The following is a 19,459-nucleotide window of genomic DNA, read 5'->3' on the forward strand; positions in this document are numbered from 1 at the left end:
CACCTGGCATACCCCCTGCATACTTCATTGAACCGGGGTTGATCTCCTAGCTTGGTAGTAATGGTTGCATGGGGGAATATGCCGGACAATGAGGTTACAGATTTTGGTTGAATACAATTCTCCTGCTGCGGATAATGCTATGCCTCATGATTGCCTCGTCTTAAGTTGCTAGAGCTGTTCCAAATTTATCACCACTACAGACCAAGCTGGCCGAGTCCTGGAGGGCATGGCTGCTAGATTGGGGCTGCAGCAGATGGTGAAGGAACCAACAAGGAAAAACTTATCCCACTTAGCAACACAAAATGATGGAGGGTATCCTCAATATGAAGATGGGACTTCATCTCCACCATGCAGCGGTCACTCTTATTGATATTGTCATGGACAGGTGCTTCTGCTGCAGGCAGGATGGTGAGGATGAGATCAAGAATGTTTTTCCTTGTTGGTTCCTTCACCATCTGCTGCAGCCCCAGTCTAGCAGCCATGCCCTCCAGGACTCGGCCAGCTCGGTCTGTAGTGGTGAGCTACAGTTTGTGATGGATACCCTCCATGCTTCAAGTGGTGTTCAACATGGAGGAGCACTGATTCATCAGCTGAGGGGGATGGTCTGTGGTAATCAGAAGGAGGTTTCCTTGCCCATGTTTGAAACTTCATGGCGTCCGGAGCCAATGTTGAGGACTCCCAGGGAAACTTCTCCCAACTATATATCACCTCTGCTGCAGGGATGGTGATGGTAGTGTCTGGGAAGGTATGTTTCTGTCAGGCTTGGAGACAGCTCTCCCAATTTTGGCACAAGCTTTGCAGGGTCAACCGAAATGAGTTTGACCTTGATTCTGGTGCCTAGGTCGATGCCAGGTGGTCTGTCCGGTTTCATTCCTCATTGACTGACTGGTTTTTAGCGGTTTGATACAACTGAGTGGCTTGCTAGGCCATTTCAGAGGGCATTTAAGATTCAGCCACGTTCCTGTGGGTCTGGAGTCGCATGTGGGCCAGAGCAAGTATAGATGGCAGATTAGGGAAGGAAATCTGACATTAGTGAACCAGATAGGTTTTTATGACAATGGTTTCATGGTCATCATTAGACTTTTATGTGCCTTGGTGGGAATTGAACCTGGGTCCTCAGAGCATTACCTTGAGTCTCTGGCTTACTAGTCCAGTAACAATACCACTAAGCCACTGCCTCCCCCTAAGTGTGGAAGCATGAATATAACTTTTAACTACCAAGTCACTCTTTGCATTTTTAGAGTTCTGTATAGTTTGTTGACTTTGGGAAAAAGCAGCCTAAGAAGTCAAGGCACAAAAGCATTGAATGCTATATAGCACAGAAGGAGGTCATTCGGCCATTATGTCTATTTTGGCTCTGTGGAAGAGCTATCCAATTAGTTCCGTATCCTTCCACTTTCCCCATAGCCATGCAATTCCCCTTCAAGTATTTATCCAATTCCTTTTTTTTAAGTTACTGTTGAAGCTGTTGCACTACCCTTTCAGGCAGTGCATTCCTGATCATAACTGTAATTTTTTTTCACATATCGTTTCTGGTTCTTTGGTTAATTATCTTCAACCTGTGACATCTCATTATCAACATTTCTGCTGTTGGAAATAGTTTCTTCTGAATTGCTCTATCAAAACTGTTAATGATTTTGAACATCTCTATCAAATTTCCTTTTAACCTTCTGTGTTCCAAGGTGAACGACATCAACTTTTCAAGTTTCTCCATGTAACTATTTATTATCCTGGTCACCCTGGTATGCCCTTCATTTCTACTGCCTTGCTGGATGCAAACTTGGATGTTTATGACATAAAACTGGATAGGCCATGCGTTGCCAGATCTGGTTGGACCACAGCTGCTCACTATTCCAGGATCATCCTGGAATGCAAGCATCATCACCCCTCCTTCCCCTAACTTGTCTGGTGCACTACAGACTGGCATCTGAAAGCACCCTCGATCTCCCATCTCCTCTGGCCTCACCCCCAACAGGTGCAAGAAGCTCACTGACTTCTTTATCACTAAGACTGAGATCATGCGTTTAGCTGTGTCTGCTGCTTCCCCCACTATCTGCAGCTCTCTGGGCTAAACTTTTTAAAATTCCTGTTTGATCTACCGTGATATATTTTTTTTCAAGTTTCTCTCCAAGTTCGTCTTGTTCATGAGATGCACATCCCATTCCCTGGCCCCCGTTGTCATCAAAGTGCTGACTAGCCAGCTTCACTTTGAGGCCCCATGTTATTTGCTGTTACAGTTCTTCCCTCCTCTCAAAGCTTGCTGTCATCACCACCCTCCCTTAAAAGAACCCACTTTTGAGAACAGTTATGCCCAAGCATTTTGTTACCATCCCTGTGGAAGCCAACAAACCAAAAGAACCAAATTTAGGGACCGACTCCAATGATAGAATTTTTAAAAACTTTTAACAATCAAATCAAAATCAACATGAATTGACAGGCAAATTATGGTCAATATAAACTATAAATTGCACCTTAAATAGCAGATGCAAAAAAAGTTATATCTACAGATTTACAAGGCAGTCTACTCATATGTGGCACTAATTTCAGTCACCAAGTCCTTCAAAGCTCTGAACTTGCCCAAATAGAAATCCAGCTCCTTTTCTTCGAGGATTTAGCCACTGATCCTCATCCAATAGCAGCTGCCAACCAACCTTATTTGCATGGACATGATCTTCACCAAATGCTACTTTTCTGCACAACATCTTCAGCTCAGCTCACAACAGTCTTGATGGCATGGATCCAGCAGAATCACCTTTAACCAAACCCTCAGTAACAGCCCTGTGCAGTTCCTTCAAAAAAATAATTGAAGCAGTGGCAGTAACCTTATTTTTCTATCTCCCTGCTCCCAGATCCAGCCATAATGTTCACCTTTTTCCAACTGTGCTACAACCCCCCTTCTCCTGCTCAAAACTGTCTTTAGGGGTTCTCGCCTTGCACACGGGTCACATGATTGTGGGTTTCCGTGCCCTTTTCTGGATTTGATAAAACTTTACATGCAAAGCTTTTTCTTTAAACTTGTATTCAGAGTTTGGATTTTTATCTGGATGATATTCCTGAGCTCACTCTCCAGGGTTCCAGAGCTGGTCCTGAAGACATCTTGGAGCCCTATGCTGGCTATAGGTGCCATCGTGACAGAGAGAGGCAGAAGCTCGGGCACCGACCTTACTCCAACAACCATGCTCGATGACTCTGCACAGAATGGTGCCGGCTCCAGCCGGCTGCACGCCATTACAATATCCTTCTGCAGAAAGCAGGACAAGTCCAACCTGGCAAATTAACAAACCCCTCAGTCTATTTTCAGTCGTCAGCAAAGTAGTTGAGCATGTCATCGATAGTGTATTAAGCTCAGCGATAATCTGCTCATCAATACATAGTTTGGGTTCCAGCAAGGCTACTTGGCCCCTAACCTCATTACAAACTTGGTTCAAACACGGACAAACGAACTGATCCTGAGTTGAGGTGAGATTGACTGCCCTTTACATCAAGGCAGCATTTGACTAAGTGTGGCATCAAATAGCCCTAGCAAAACTGAAGTGATGGTAATCGGTGGGGGAGAACATTCCATTGATTGGAGTCAACCCCAACACAAAGAGGATAATTGCAGTTGTTAGAGGCCATTCATCTCAGCCCCTGGACATCGCCACAGGTGTTTCTCAGGGTAGTGTCTGAGGCCAAACCATCTTCAGTTGCTTTATCAATGGTGTTCCCCCTATTATGATAGGTTAGAAGTGTGGATGTCCAATCATCAGCAAACAGTGTTCAGTATCATTCAGAACTCCTCAGATACTGAAGCAGTCCGTGTCCGTATGCAGCAAGATCTGGACAGACTTCAGGCTTGAGCTGATAAGTGGCAAGTAACACCATACAAGTGTCAGGCAACAAGAAGGGCATTTTCCAACAAGAGCAAATCTAACCATCTCCTCTTGACATTCAGTGACATTACCATTGCTGAATCTGGTTCAAGAGAAGGTGGGTCACCACCACCACCTTGAGGGCAATTAAGGATGAGCAACAAATGCTGGCCTTGTCAGCCATGCTCACAACCCATGAAAGAATAAACAAGAAGACCTCTCTATCCATGCAAACTAGCATCCTATCTCCAACCTTCCTTTCCTGTGAAAGTGATTGAGTCCAGTTTCATTCCTTTTTGGCTGAATGAGTGATGCATCTTGGCCTCCTCCTGAGGTCCCCAGTGTTACAGATGACAGTCTTCAGCCAATTTGATTCACTCCACTTGATATCAAGAAACGGCTGAGGCCATTGGATATTGCAAAGTTTATGAGCCCTGACAACATTACAGCAGTAGTACTGAAGGCTTATGCCTCCAGAACCAGCTGTGCCCCTAGCCAAGCTGTGCCATTACAGCTACAACACTGGCAGCTAGCTGGCAATGTGGAGAATGCCCAGCTGTGTCTTTCCCACAAAAAGCAGGACAAATCTAAACCAACAAATTACAACACCGTTAGCCTACACTTGTTCATCAGTAAAGTGATGGAAAGGGTCATTGACAGTGCTGTTAAGTGGCAATTACTTAGCAATAACCTGCTCACTGATGCTCAGTTTAGGTTCTGCCAGGGCCACTCGGTTTCTGACTTCATTACAGTCTTGGCCCAAACATGGGCAAAAGAGCTAAACTGAAGAAGTGAAGTAAGACTGACTGTCCTTGACATCAAGGCAGCATTTCACTGAGTGTGACATCAAGGAGCCCAAGCAAAACTGAAGTCAGTGGTAATTGGGGGAGAAAGCTCTCCACCTAGCACAAAGAAAAATGGTTGTGGTTGATGGAGGTCAATCATTTCAGTCCTAGGACATCGCTGTAGGAGTTCCTCATGGTAGTGTCCTAGGCCCAACCATCTTCAGCTGCTTCATCAATGACCTTCCCTCCATCATAAACTCAGAATTGGGGATGTTTGCTGACAATTGCACAATGTTCACCATTTGCGGCTTCAGGTACTGAAGCAGTACATGTCCACATACAACAGGACTTGGACAACATTCAGGCTTGGGCTGGTAAATGGCAAGTATATTCACGCAGCATGGGTGCCAGGCGATGACCATCTCCAACAAAAGCAGATTTAACCACCTCTTCCTGGCATTTCTATCACTGAATCCCTCACTATAACCCGAGGTTACCATTGACCAGAAACTGAACTGGACTAGCCATGTCAATACGGTGGCTACAAGAGCAGGTCAGAGGGATTTCTGTGGAGAATAACTCACCTCCTGACTCCTCAAAGCCAGAACACCATCTACAAGACACCGGTCAGGAGTGTGATGGAATACTGCCCATTTGGTTGGATGAATACCAACAACACTCGAAGTTCAACACCACCCAGGACAAAGCCCACCTGATTGGCAACAATCTGCCACCTAAAACATTCACTCCCTGCACCACTGACACACAGTGGCAACAGTATATGCCATTTACAAGATGCACTGCAGCAACTCACCAAGGCTCCACTGACAGCACCATCCAAATTTGTGGTCTCTATCACTTAGAATGCAACAGATGGATGGCAACACCATCGTCTGCAGGTTCCCATCCAAGCCACACATTGTCCTGACTTGGAGCCATATTGCCATTCCTATACTGTCACATGAACAAAATCGTGGCACTCCCTTCCCAGCAGCACTCTTGGTGTACCTACACCACATGGAATGCAGTGGTTTAGAAGATGGCTCATCACCACCTTCCCAAGGGCAATTCGGGACAGGTAATAAATGCTGGCCTGGTCACTGATGTTCACTTCCTGTGATAGAATAAAGAAATAAAATTCTAACTATTCTTTGAGTAATGAAATTTTTATGTTGGATTTATTAGTGACCATCTTGTATTGATCATTTCTAATTTTGGTCTTACTCAACAAACCCTTTCATCATTTTATAGACCACTGTTGAGTCAGCCCTCAGCCTTCACTTTTGTGGAGAATTGAGTCTTTTCAACCTGTCACGATAGGTATATCTCTTAGTTCTAATATAATGCATGTGAACCCTCTTTTCACTTTTTCCAGTACCTGCAATCCTTTTTTTATAATATGAAGATGAGGACTGCGGTCAGTCTTACCAAGGTTCAGAACAAGTCTTTTTTAAGTTCTTTCTTGGTGTCACTCGCTAGGCCAGCATTTGTTGCCCATCCCTAATTGCCGTTAGTTGAACCGCTGTAGTCCTTGTGGTGTAGGTACACCCATAGTGCTGTTTAAGAGGGAGTAATAGGATTTTAACTTAGTGACAGTGAAGGAACGGTGATAGTTCCAAGTCGGGATGGTGTATGGCCTGGAGGGGATGTTTTAACGTAATTCATCTGCTTTTCAACTCCATCCATCTAGAAATGACACCTTTTTCTTTGTTTGCTTTTTTATGGCTTTATTAACCTGCTTTTATTACTATTACTTATTATTACTTTTTACTGATTTATCTATCTGTGCCCCATATCCCTTTATTCCTCTATCTCTTTTAGACTCTTAGAAGAACATCAGAGTGTTAGAAATATCAGTTGGAATAAACCATACAACCCCTTGAGTCTGCTCTTACATTCAATAAAATCATTGCCGAACTTATATAGAAACTTCACTCCCATCCTTTCCTGGAGTACATGGTCTTCTTACTCTTATTACCAAAATGCACCGCCTCAGATATGGAAATTAATTTGCCAATTATATGCCCATTTTGCTGCAATATCCAGAACTGTGTTCATTACAACTATGATAGAAACTTGCATCACATTAAGCTTCACTATTGAGTGATTTCAATCTCCCTCTTTTTCCTCTCCCAAAGTTCAGTTGCACACCATGGATGTGATGTGTTGGCTGTTCTTTTTTTGTGTTAACATAGATTTATGATAGGTAGCAACAGCTGACAGTTGTTTCATGTGACCTAAAAGTACCTGCTGTGTTCCAAGCTCCGCTGTCCAGGTTTGACCCCCTGTTCACGTCATCCCTTAGCTCACTCCAGGTTTATAGCTTTTCAGCTTCACTGCACTTAATCTCAAGAATTCTCTCAGCTGCAGGTTCATCACCCAGATTTGGGGAATGACATCTATACCCAGCCGCCTAAAGTCAAGGAAGAGCTTCATGAACAGTGTTGTTTCATTACAATCATTTAGCTCCAACAGTACAGTAGAAAAACAGAAAATGTTCTCTGCACTGAGCAGTGAAAGAGGCTCAATGAGTCAGCCTAGAACTGTAGCGTGGTAAATTTGTCGTTTCACAGCTTTGAGGAATTGACCCTAAATTTTGAATTGATCATTGATCTTTGTGCAGGTAGTTGGGTTTAATCCGTTTGTAGACATTAGAACTACTACAGTGATTTGGCTTTTAAAATTTAAATTGACTAATTATAATGGCAATCACTTTTTGAGCTTTTTGTTCTCAAAGGAGTGAGGTACTGGAGTTTGTAATCTGTTCTACATGTTAAGTATGGAGTACATATTACATTCCTGCACAATGCTCTCCATCCAAACTATAATAGAATCCCAATTTTGACAACAGGGTTTAAAAGCTTTCACAAGTGAAATGAGTTCACAACAGTGCAGTGAGCTTTGATCTTAGTTGAAATGGTTAATGTTCTGTTGTTCTGTGAGAGAATATTTCAACATGGGAGTGCATACCTCTGTACTCCTGAAATGGTTCTGATTAAATGTGGAAAGGACTAATCATAATAGTATATGGAATAATTTTAAAAACAAAAAACTGCGGCTGCTGGAAATCCAAAACAAAAACAGAATTACCTGAAAAAACTCAGCTGGTCTGGCAGCATCGGTGGAGAAGAAAAGAGTTGACGTTTCGAGTCCTCATGACCCTTCCACAGAACTGAACAATTTTGTCTGTTAGTTATTCAGTTAAGTTGAATATATTTGCAGTCGTTAGTTCTGACTGGACTGCCAGCATAGTGTCAGTGAAGTTAATTCTATCATGCATAAGTACAAATTAAGAGTTACATTATAATCTGTTTTGAAGCTTGTAAAACTTTATTATTTGGAGAGCATAAGATGGCTTTCATTGCGGGATTGTCAGGGACCAAATATGGTAAATTTCAGTTAACAATCCATTTGTGTGAAAGTGTCTTGAAAGCTTTGGATGATTTTAAAATATATATTTTATTTCAAAATGGATATTGGCTAACAAACTTTTTTTTTGAAGTGTTGTTTCAGTGTGTGCAGTGGAATTTATAAACCTCAGTAACTCTCCTCCTTGTCTAATACGTTATTTTCTTTTCCATTTTTGTCAATTAAAAAGCATTCACCTTTATCTCTGCTTTTAATTTGTGTTTGAAGCCCCTGTAGAATTACTGAACTTTAGGTATTCAACAGTCATGTGGTTTTGAAGCTGCTTCTTATCGTGTCCACGGACAGTCTATACTTGGCCCAGCCAGGACTGGACACATTTTTGCGCCTTGTTGTTTAATTCAGCAAGATCTGCAGCAGTGCAGGGTTCCTCTCGCGATAGGCATTGCAGGAGATGTTGCATAGTCTGTGGCTTAGTTCCACGTTCACAAGTTGTCGGGCTGGTTGCATATCCCCATTTGCTTAGTGACACCTTTGAACAAGCTACACCAGTCCTAAGTCTGTTAAGGCACTTCCAGGTTGCCCAGTTGCAATTAGCTTCTGGGGGAAGACTTTCATCCGGTAGAATTTCCATCACTGGGGATTGTTCGAGACTGGCGAGCCGGTCTTTCTACAAGGCGACGCAGGCCTTAGATGGGGTTGATTGTAATGGAACAACACTATTCATGAAACTCTTGCTTGGCTTTAGGCAGCTGAGTGTAGGTGTATGACCATGTAGACGGTACCTCTCATCTGATGTTTGATGGAGTCACTCTTTCTTGCTGGCTACCGTTCTTCTTAAATCAGTTTTGAGGCCAATTGTAAAGCAACATTTTGGATTAATTTTATTGCTGTAGAATTTTATACTGATGAACAGCATTTTATTTCTAAAATCTGCAGTAATCATTAATCCTCTTGATCATCAAGTACACAGAAAAATTAAACCAGGATATTGTCATTGTTGATTATTTGCAAGGATATAATTTAATCTTGATGCTCAGGCTGTTATAAACTATTCAAAAATTACCCTTTGCACCTCTTGCCCAAGCCGCTTCCTTGCCCTAGTTCTGCCTGACTGTGTAACGATAATGAGTTGTAGTCAGTTATCTCTGCTGCTGCTGAGTTGTTGATTTCAGCGACACTGTTGTAGGAGGTTCTAAGCAGTAGGCACCCATGCAACTTGGTGATCACAATGATAATTTCAGATATCTGCATGCAAACAGAAAATTGTATGAATGATGAGAATATTTAATCAGCTTTTATATACTGAACCAGTGCTTAATATCTTTTTTTTGCAAAAATATACTTTATTCATAAATCGATACAAAACATATAAAACAGCTTAAAAACATTGCTAATTCTTTGCTTAGGTAATAAACTATGAAACTAACTTTTCAATTGCACTGTCAATTTTCAATAAAATGAACAATAACACTGTGACTTAGCTCTTAGTTGATTTGGAGTGTTCCTTATACCTAACATTGCAATGGCTGCAAGATGGGAAAATGCCAGGTAGCACAACTAATTGTATCCGTTTCTGAGCAGTCAGGCAATACTTACTCTGCATCCTTGAAACGGATTTTGGAAAATTATTTTCCAAGCTGATAGGGTTTTTTTTGAATAACGATCAGGCAACACAAGTAAAGTGTAGGAATTGCTTGGTGCTGGGTTTGAATTTTGGACTTGGAGTTAGCTGATAGTTTCAGGATTATTTCTGACTGCTGCAATTGTCAGAAAGAAGCAGCCAGGGTTTGTGCGCATGACAGCTTTTCAAGTATTTCTTTGCCTGTGGGTATTGGGTGAGGATAGATCAAATTCAGCTGGGACGCCCTTCACACTAAATTGCCAAATTGCTGCCAACAGCCATGAAATTCTGAGTTACCACTTAAAAGAGATGGGACAAAGGCGAAGGGAAAATAACGCTTGTTTGAATTCACTTTTACTTTGTGCTATATTTATAAGCTGCACTTCAATATTTTCCAACAATCATTAAGTTCTTTCATTATTGGTGGCCCTGATTTCAAGGGGAGGTGGGATAGAGTGGGCCAAGTGGCTTAGATGGTGAGTTGTGCTGAATGTAGTGAGATTGCATCCCATGTTTGTAATCGCTGATAGAAAACAGGATAGCAATCACGTGCCCTAAGACCATGGAGAGGAATGGGAGATTTTTTGGAATGGAGTGGTCGAGAGCGTGGCTGGTAATGAAATCCATTTTGAAGGGACAAGTAACCTTACCTGAACATAGGGTGCTGGTTATTATTTCTGACATAAACCTTTTTTAAATCAAATCTGCATCTCAAAGTTTCTCATTTAGTTTTGAGTGGAAGAAAGACTTGCACAATCATCTCAATGAACAAGGTACGTTGCAGATATAAATAATCCATTTGGTTGCCATTTTTTTCCAGCCAATACTCAATCACTCTCCCTGTTGAACTTATTTCAGGAAAATGCTGTAAATATGGCACAATAATTTGTGCCTTGGACAAGTATTTATATCTGTGTTGTATTTTGCCCCACACTACGAAGCTAGTATATTTCTCCACAGGAAGGAAGGGTAATTGGAGTAATTTTTGGCCCTACTATTCATGCATCTTTTAACAGGCTAGATGCAGAGCCGGTGGTGCTGCAGTCGGCAAGAAAAATCACCCAGGGTTCACGCTCAGTTTTCCAAGGTCACTTGTTAAAGAACTGGCCTTCTGGTTGTTGGGACAAACTCAGCTGGGTTCCTTGACAACTGAATTGTTTCCCAATGTTCCAGTTTGGTGGCAGCATTGGGAGCAGATTGACTGGATGCTGTGTACGATGCCAGAAGCAAAGCAAGAGAAGGGGGAAAAATCCCTCTGTCTTGCTGGAGAAAAAACATTTGCAACAACTTGAACACTTGGCTGAGAATATAGCAAGTATGATGACATTTGATGTCCATGTGTGTGTGTCATATTGGCTTGGGTTATGCAATGAGAAATTGGTTAAATTGATTTCAAAGCTTAGGTAAGTGATTTGTTTTCCTTGGTAATTGGCACGATCATAATGGTATGTGATTTGGATTCATTAATAAAAGAGTCTTGATTTTCTGTTTGTTATATTGAGCAGCTTGTGCTGGAGATTGATGACTGCTGTCAGGAATAATAAATAACTTTATATGTGCAGTAGGTAACAATTTAACGTGCATTTTTTTCCTTTGTTAGGAAGCGAATGGTCAAAAATGAACAAGCTACGACAGAGCTTTAGGCGTAAGAAAGACATCTATGTTCCAGAATCAAGCCGACCGCACCAGTGGCAGACTGATGAAGAAGCAGTCCGCAGTGGCAAATGTAGCTTCCAGGTCAAGGTGAAGACCCTCTACACCTTCCATTTATTTACTTCAATTACATGATTTATTTGTGGAAGGCTTTGTGGTTTGTTGATTGGAGTATAACAAAAAATACAGTGTAGTCTGCAGAAGCACATTTGAGAACTTGCATTTATCCCTCTTTTGATCCAACCAGAGGATTGCCAATAATGAGGAACTAAGTGCCCCTTCTGAAAGGGGTACCACAAATACACAATAACAATAAAAGCTTTAAAGGAAGCATAGCTAATTAGATTAAAGTGACATTCCCAGGGGCGATCATGCATTCCAGCCTCCCCAGTGTCCACCAGTCACAGAAAATCTGAAGCATACTGGGAAACACAGGTTTACTGTAATGCTTTCTCGGTTCCTCAGAATGTACTAAAACATTTTACACACGATGGATTGCTTTGCAATACAGCCGTGCGAGGCAGACAATTTGCGTACAAGGTCCATCAAACAATAATGGAATCAGCTTTTAGTGACTTTTGCAGGGAATTGTGGCCAGGTCATTGGGAGAAACCTGCTTCTTTCAAATACTGCTATACATATTTTCTGTCCATCCTAGTTGGCAAAAGGGCCTTGGTTTTCTGTCTCATCTGAAATAAAACCTCTACCAATGCGGAGCTCTGTCAGTGTTGCACTGCAGTGTAAGCTTGCATTATGTGCTGAAGGCTGCAGTGGAAATTGAATCCATCACATGCTGATAGAAGTGAGAGGACTGCCAGTCAAGCCAAGTCAATACTAGATGCTTACACTCAATTGGCAAATAGTCAACCTGATCGGTTTTGTCATGATGCTTGTGTTAGTACCAGTTAACTTAATTTGTTCTGAAGAAGAGTCATATTGTACTTGAAATGTTAACTCTGTTTCTCTCTCGACAGATGCTGTCAGTCTAGCTGAGTTTTTCCAGCACTTTCTGTTTCTATAACTTAATTTATCTCCCGCTAGATTACATATGGCATTGGTGGTCTCCTTGTTAATCAGTTAACCATGACAATTAATCTGTCATAGTCTTTGCTGTATAAAATATTGCATTTCAGTTTTAAACCAAAAAATTGTAAGTTGACTTTTTGAAATTGTAGTTGTACTATAGATTGTGGCATATAAGTCGACCCATTTTTTGTGCCAAAAATATGTTTAGGCCTTTACTCAGTGTATAAGTCTACTCCACCCCCCCCCATTTTTCAGCTAATAAATGCATGTTTAGGGCTATATTCTTATTAGGAGTCAGCCTCAATTTTTCAGCTCAGAAATACAAGGTTAGGGTGATACTTGCCTTTAAATTGGCACACAGGATCAAGCAGGTGATGTGGGCCATGTTGCTAAGAAGATGCCTGGAAGTTCAAAACACGCTCACACAGAGCAGATTGCACATGACGATTGACGAACAGAAATAGGTCCTCCTGCAGAAAGAATGGAGTATGAAGCTGGTTTCAAGTTAAAAGTTGTAACATTTGCTAACTCTTGAAATAACTGTGCTGCAGCGCTGTGAAAAACTGGTTTGAGAATGAAAGAAGGAATCTCCCCTGAAGAAGATGCTCAAGATTAAATGCGCCATGAGAACAGGGACCAACCACTGGACTGATCTTGAGAAGCATGTATGAGAATAGGTCCTTGAAAACCTTCAGAATGGTTACATGGCCACCAGAAATGCAGTATGTACATAGGCACTTAAGTGGGCCAAATCAAACCGAATCCAGCTAAGATTTCAGAGCAACAGCTGGTTGGTGTAACTGCTTTGTAGAATGGAGATGTCGAGTATTGTGGCAGAAGACCAAGATTGCTCAGGGACGACCAGAAGATCTCAATGCCAAAATTATCAGTTTCTAGCAAATCATCATCAAGCAGTGGCAAACACGAGTGCCACAATGTCATATCAGCAATATGTATGAAATGCCCATGAATTTTGATATGCCCAGCAAACAAATTATGGAGTGGAAAGGTTCAAAAACCACTCTAGTGAAAAACACTGAATGTGAGAAGACAGGATTCACGGCAGTACTAGCCGTACATAGCCAATGGACAAAATAAAAACCTATGATATTTTCAAACATAAAACCATGCCGAAAATCAAGTTCCCTGAAGGAGTTTGTATGCATGTCCATGACAACATTTGGATGGATGAGGATGGAGTGAAGTTGTGGATCGATAATATGTGGATTAGGCATCCCAGTGACCTGTGCAAAGAATGCAGCTCATGTTGTGAGATATGTTTAGTTCCCATATAATCAATGAGATCAAGAGGCGCCTGCAAAGAAATAACATTTAAATTGCATTTATACTATAGTCTAACGTCTGTAGTCCAACCTTTGAATATGTGCCTCAACAAGCTATTCAAGGATCATGTTTGTGCTGATTGGGATAGGTGGATGTTTGGTGGAGAAAAAACCTTCACAAAGAGTGTGTGTGCTGCCCCGCTTGATGTTTTGTGTGGTTTCATCGTCAAATTGTGGTATGCCATTAATGGATATGGGGATTAGGCAGAAAAGTGGATTTGAAGCCCAAGATCAGCCATGATCAAATTGAATGGGGGAGCAGGCCAGTGGTGGCTCCTGCTCCTTTTTCTGGTGCTCACATGAACAAAATCCCCTCCGCTCGCAGGATGCTGTTTCTCTTCTCAAGGATGACAGTGCTATTCATCAACATTGAAAGTACACTTGTAACAACTCCTTAACTGTAAATCCACAGTGGTAGTTGATATTCTCCAGGCTGTCCCCCAGTCCCCTGTGATATCACCCATGGGTGAATCACCATTGATGGAAGAGCAGCAACAAAGCCTGTGTCCCCGATGGTATTCCAACTGAGGCCTTCAAAGCTGTTGGACTTATACTCACATCAAGAGTCCATGCAATCAACCTATGGATTTGATAGGAAAAATAACTCATGCTACCTGCAAACCAACCCCCCCCCCCCCCCCCATCACCACCACCACCAAACTTCAGGAAACCAACAATTGTGACTATTTTCAATAAGGGAGATAAATCACGCTGTGGAAAATATTGAGGTATTTCCCTCTTGTCCATAGCAGGGACTAACATGGATTCTCCTGAATCGCTTACTCCTGTGACTGAAGAAATCCTCCTAGGAACACCAGTGTGGCTTTAGACCTTCCAGAGGAACCTCTGACATAATCTTTCTTGCCAGATAAACCCGAGAAAAATGTTGAGAACGACAGCAGGAACTCTTCATTGCATTCATCGATCTGACTCAAGAATTTGACCAGAAAATTGCAAGGCTCTGTGGATTGTGCTCCAAAGATTTATACGCCCAAGCAACTTAATTACAATCTTGCAACTGCTTCATGACAATCTCATTGCAACTGTCTTTAGTAGGAGATCTGAATCAGTCTCCTTCAAAATCCGGACTGGTGTCGAGCAAAACTGTGCGATAGCCTCCATGCTATTTAAAATCTACTTGACAATGGCTATTCACCTCATCAAAGTTCAACTGCCCCCTGGTGTCAATATTGAATACCTTCTAGATGGAAAACTCTTGAACCTCTTTTGTCTTTGTGCCAAAACTAAACTGACCACTGTAGACTTACATGATCTACACTTTGCAGATGACTGCAGTGTCGTTGCCCACTCTGCTTCAGATTGCAAGCCACTCTCGATCTCTTCAATTCTACATTGAAGAGACTCGGCCTGTCTTTTAATGTTTCCAAAATAAAAGTCCTATTTAGACCGACACCTGGTCAGCCAAATATTGCACCTCCCATATATGTTGAAGGAGAGACTCTGGAATATGTTGAGCATTTCCTATACCCTGGCAGCAACCTCTCTCGAGAGGCCACCATTAATGAGGAGATCCAACACTGGATCAACAGCGTCAGTTCAGCCTTCTACAAACTACAGCAGCGAGTGTTTGACAACAAAGACCTCTGCAAGTCAATAAAAGTTCTAGTGTACAAAGCAGCTGTTGTCAGCACACTCCTATTAGCAATACAGAAGAGTGCTTGAGAAATTCCACTAGCACTGCCTCCACCACGTCCTCTGCATCAGAGGTGCCTGTGAAGAAATAACATTCCAATTGCAGTTATACCGTGGTCTAATTTTTTGGTGGCCTTTTTGAAAGCGAGAAATGCTGGTGTCCTTTTTGAAAGCAGTTCCACAAACATTCAGGCTTACCTCCTGAAAAATCAACTATGATGGACTGGACACTGTCCAGAGGGCTGAAAAGCATCTCCCCTATCAAGTCCTGTTTTCTCAACCCTCAAATGGGAGAATGAAGAAAATGCTTCAAACAAACCCTGAAGGTCTCCTTGAAGAGTGGCAACATTGACATAGATTACTGGGAGGAGCTTGCTCCCAATTGTTCAACATGGGTGAAAACTTACCCATCAAAATGCATTGTACTTTGAGTTACAATGTCTTAATGGTGTGGCAGAGGAGTAAAGAAAAGGAACTAAATCCTTATACCACCTCATGGGATGTCACACCCTATGTGCCCAAACATCTGTGTGTTGAAAATTGGCCTGTTCAGTCATATGAGGACCCAAGGCAGAAACTTGTGACCCTGAATTGACATCATCCTTGAATCAAGGGACAGCCACTGATGAATTCAAGGGATATTTTGAGGTGGATGCTGAAGATGATGAATTTGGCAGTTTTTAAAATGCTGTGATTGTGGTTCAAACTACCCTTGCAGAGTTATTTCATTAAATAAAATAGGACACATTTATGGAATTTGAATAATTGATATTGTTTTTTTCCTGTTTCCAAGTGGTGACCACCTAAAGCACCACTGGTAGTTCACATATAGATAGATCCTGTTTTCTGGAAGCTTTTTTTTAAGCTTCGAAGGTCAAGTTATATGCTGTGATCTATGGCAGTTAAATGACTGTTTTCTATAGTAAAGGCATACTCCCCAATCTTTCTAAAATGAACATAGTTGTCTGACTAAAAATATATGAAAATTGGTTCCTGTAAGCCATTACACTTAAGTGTGGATCTAAGTATGTTTTAAAGTTGCAGCTTTCCAGCCAGTACTCTTCTGTAGTAAATGTGTACTCAGACCATTTCTGCTTCTTAATATACTGAGTTGTGCTACTTTAATGGACCAGATGGGTCTGTCACAAATGGCACTGAATATGATTAATTTCCCCAATTTTTATGCTTCAATTAAAAACTGAAAACACTGGAAATAGTGGATTTATGTTAAGGTTGTTAATCTTTCATCCTTTCTAATGAAAGGTCATTGACCTAATGTTAACTGTTTTTCTCTCTACGAATGCTGCCTGATCTGCTGAGTATTTCTAGCATTTTGTTTCTATTTCAGATTTCCAGCAGCTGCAGTATTTGGCTTTTATTTTTATACTAGCTAAGTGACAAAATAAGCAAATGAGCTGTTGTGCTTGTGCAATTTGATAGGCATGTGAGTTTTATATCAAATATGAAAATGGAGGCTCTGTTTGACATTGCCAGCAGCTTACAGCAGTTAGCTTTAAGCTATGGTATTGACACCAAAATTAGTGACCATGCATTAAGTTAAATGGGTAATGCAAGCAACAACTTGTGACGAGAGCAATGGGCTCAATGATTTCTTTCTTTGTTTTTGAATTTATTCATGGGATGTGGGCATTGCTGACTAGGCCAGCATTTATTGCCTATCCCTAAGGTAGTGGTGAGCTGCTGCCTTAAACTGCTGCAGTCCATGTGGTGTAAGTACACCTAGAGTGCTGTTAGGGAGGAAGTTCCAGAATTTTGACCCAGTGACAGTGATATATTTCCTGGTCAAGATGGTGATTGTCTTGGAGGGGAACTTCCAGTGGTGGTGTTCCCATGTGTCTGCTGCCCTTCTACCTTCTAGAGGGTAGCAGTCATGGGTTTGGAAGGTGCTGTCTAAGGAGCTTTGGTGAGTTCTTGTAGTGCATCTGGTAGATGGTACACTCTGCTACCACTGTGCATCAGTGGTGAAGGGAGTGAATGTTTGTGGATGGGGTGCCAGTCAAGTGGGCTGCTTTGTCCTTGAAAGTGTCAGGCTCCTTGATAAGCTTGTTTTTGGAGCTGCACTCATCCAGGCAGCTGCAAAGAGTTCCATCACACTCCTGACATGAGCCTTATAGATAGTGGACAGGTGATGGGGAGTCAGGAGGTGAATTACTCACCACAGGATCCCTAGCCTCTGACCTGCTCTTGTAGCCAAAGTATTTAAATGGCTAGTCTAGTTCAGTTTCTGGTCAATGGTAACCCCCAGTGATAGTGGGGTATTCAGTGATGGTAATGCCATTGAATGTCAAAGAGAGATGGTTAGATTCTCTCTTGTTGGAGATGGTCATTGCCTGGCACTTGGGTGGCATGAATGCTTCTTGCCACTTGGCAGCCCAAGCTTGGATATTGTCCAGGTCATGCTGCATTTGGACATGGACTGCTTTTGTATCTGAGGAGTCATGAATGGTGCTCAATATTGTGCAATCATTTGGGAACATCCCCACTTCTGACCTTATGATGGAAGGAAGGTCATTGATGAAGCAGCTGAAGATGGTCTGGCCTAGGACACTACTCTGAGGAACTCTGGCAATGATGTCTGGAACAGCAATGATTGACCTCCAACAAAGACAAGCTTTGTGCTAGGTATGACTCCAACCAATGGAGAGTTTCCCCCCTGATTTCCATTGATTCCAGTTTTACTGGGGCTCCTTGATGCCACACTCAGTCAAATGTTGCCTTGATGTCAAGGGCAGTCACTCTCATCTCACCGCTGGAATTTAGATAGAAACATAGAAACTAGGAGCAGGTGTAGGCCATTCAACCCTTTGAGCCTACTCCACCAATCAGTATGATCATGGCTGATCCTCTGTCTCAATGCCATATTCCTGCTTTCTGTCCCTACGCCTTGATGCCCCTAATATCCAAAAAATTATCAATATCTTTCTTGAATATACTCAGTGACCCGGTCCCACAGCCTTCTGTGGTAGATAATTCCACAGGTTGACCACCATCTGAGTTAAGAAATTTTTCCTCATCTCAGTTCTAAATGGCCTTCCCCATACCCTGAGACTGTGGCCCCAGGGGAAACATCCTCCCTGCGTCCAGCCTGTCTAGCCCTGTTAGAATTGTATACGTTTCAATCCGACCTCCTCTTATTCTTCTAAACTCTAGTGAATACAGGCCCAGTCGAACCAATCTCTCTTCATATGACAGTCCTGCCATCCCTGGTATCAGCCTAGTGAACCTTTGCTACACTTCCTCTATGGCAAGTATATCCTTTCTTTGGTAGAGAGACCAAAACTGCACGAAGTCTTCCAGGTTTGGTCTCACCAAGGCCTTGTTTAACTGCATACTTCTGAACTCAAATCCTCTTGCAATGAAGGCCAACATACCATTTACCTTTCTAATTGCTTGCTGCACCTGCCTGTTTACTTTCACTGACTGGTGTACAAGGACACCCAGATCCCTTTGTACATCCACATTTCCCAATATATCACCATTTAAGTAATACTCTGCCTTTCCATTTTTCACACCGAAGCGTATAGCTTCACATCTATCCACGTTATACTGCATCTGCCATGTGTTTGCCCACATACACAACTTGTCTAAATCGCCCTGAGGCCTCCTTGCATCCTCCTCACAACCTCACCCGGTTTTTATCATCAGCAAACTTGGAAATAAAGCATTTTGTTCCCTCGTCCAAGTCATTTATATATATCGTGAATAGCTGGGGCCCAAGCACTGATCCCTGCGGTACACCATTAGTCACCAACTGCCATCCGGAAAAGACCCATTTATTCCCACACTCAGTTTCCAGTCTGTCAACCAATTCTCAGTCCATGCCGGTATATTACCTCCGATCCCAGGTGCTTTAATTTTGCCCACTAGCCTCTTTAATGTGGGACCTTGTCAAAAGCCTACTTGAAATCCAAATATGCCACATCCACTGGTTCTCTCTTATCTATTCTACTAGTTACATCCTCAAAAAACTCCAGTAAATTAGTTAAGCATGATTTCACTTTCATATACCCATGTTGACTTTGTCTAATCCCATTAATGCTTTCCAAGTGTTCTGTTACCACGTCTTTTATAATAGACTCTAGCACTTTCCCCACTACAATGTTAGGCTGACTGGTCTGTAATTCTCTGTTTTCTCTT

At 42.1% G+C, this 19,459-nt stretch overlaps 1 protein-coding gene across 9 annotated transcripts in view; it reads left to right on the forward strand.

Moving 5' to 3' along the window:
* Positions 1–19,459, forward strand: part of numb (NUMB endocytic adaptor protein) — a 244,205-nt gene that overhangs the window by 95,880 nt on the left and 128,866 nt on the right. For 8 of the 9 annotated variants that reach the window (XM_041214093.1, XM_041214091.1, XM_041214092.1 and 5 more), the window contains one exon: positions 11,227–11,369. In XM_041214093.1, coding sequence (XP_041070027.1) covers positions 11,244–11,369 — 126 coding nt within the window. In that variant the 5' untranslated portion in view covers positions 11,227–11,243. Of the gene's footprint in view, positions 1–6,221; positions 6,243–11,226; positions 11,370–19,459 lie in introns of those variants that run through there. The other variant, XM_041214095.1, reaches the window with a different exon arrangement.

This window comes from Carcharodon carcharias, chromosome 20, assembly GCF_017639515.1.
Source record: "Carcharodon carcharias isolate sCarCar2 chromosome 20, sCarCar2.pri, whole genome shotgun sequence".
In the NCBI taxonomy this organism is placed as follows: Eukaryota; Metazoa; Chordata; class Chondrichthyes; order Lamniformes; family Lamnidae; genus Carcharodon; species Carcharodon carcharias.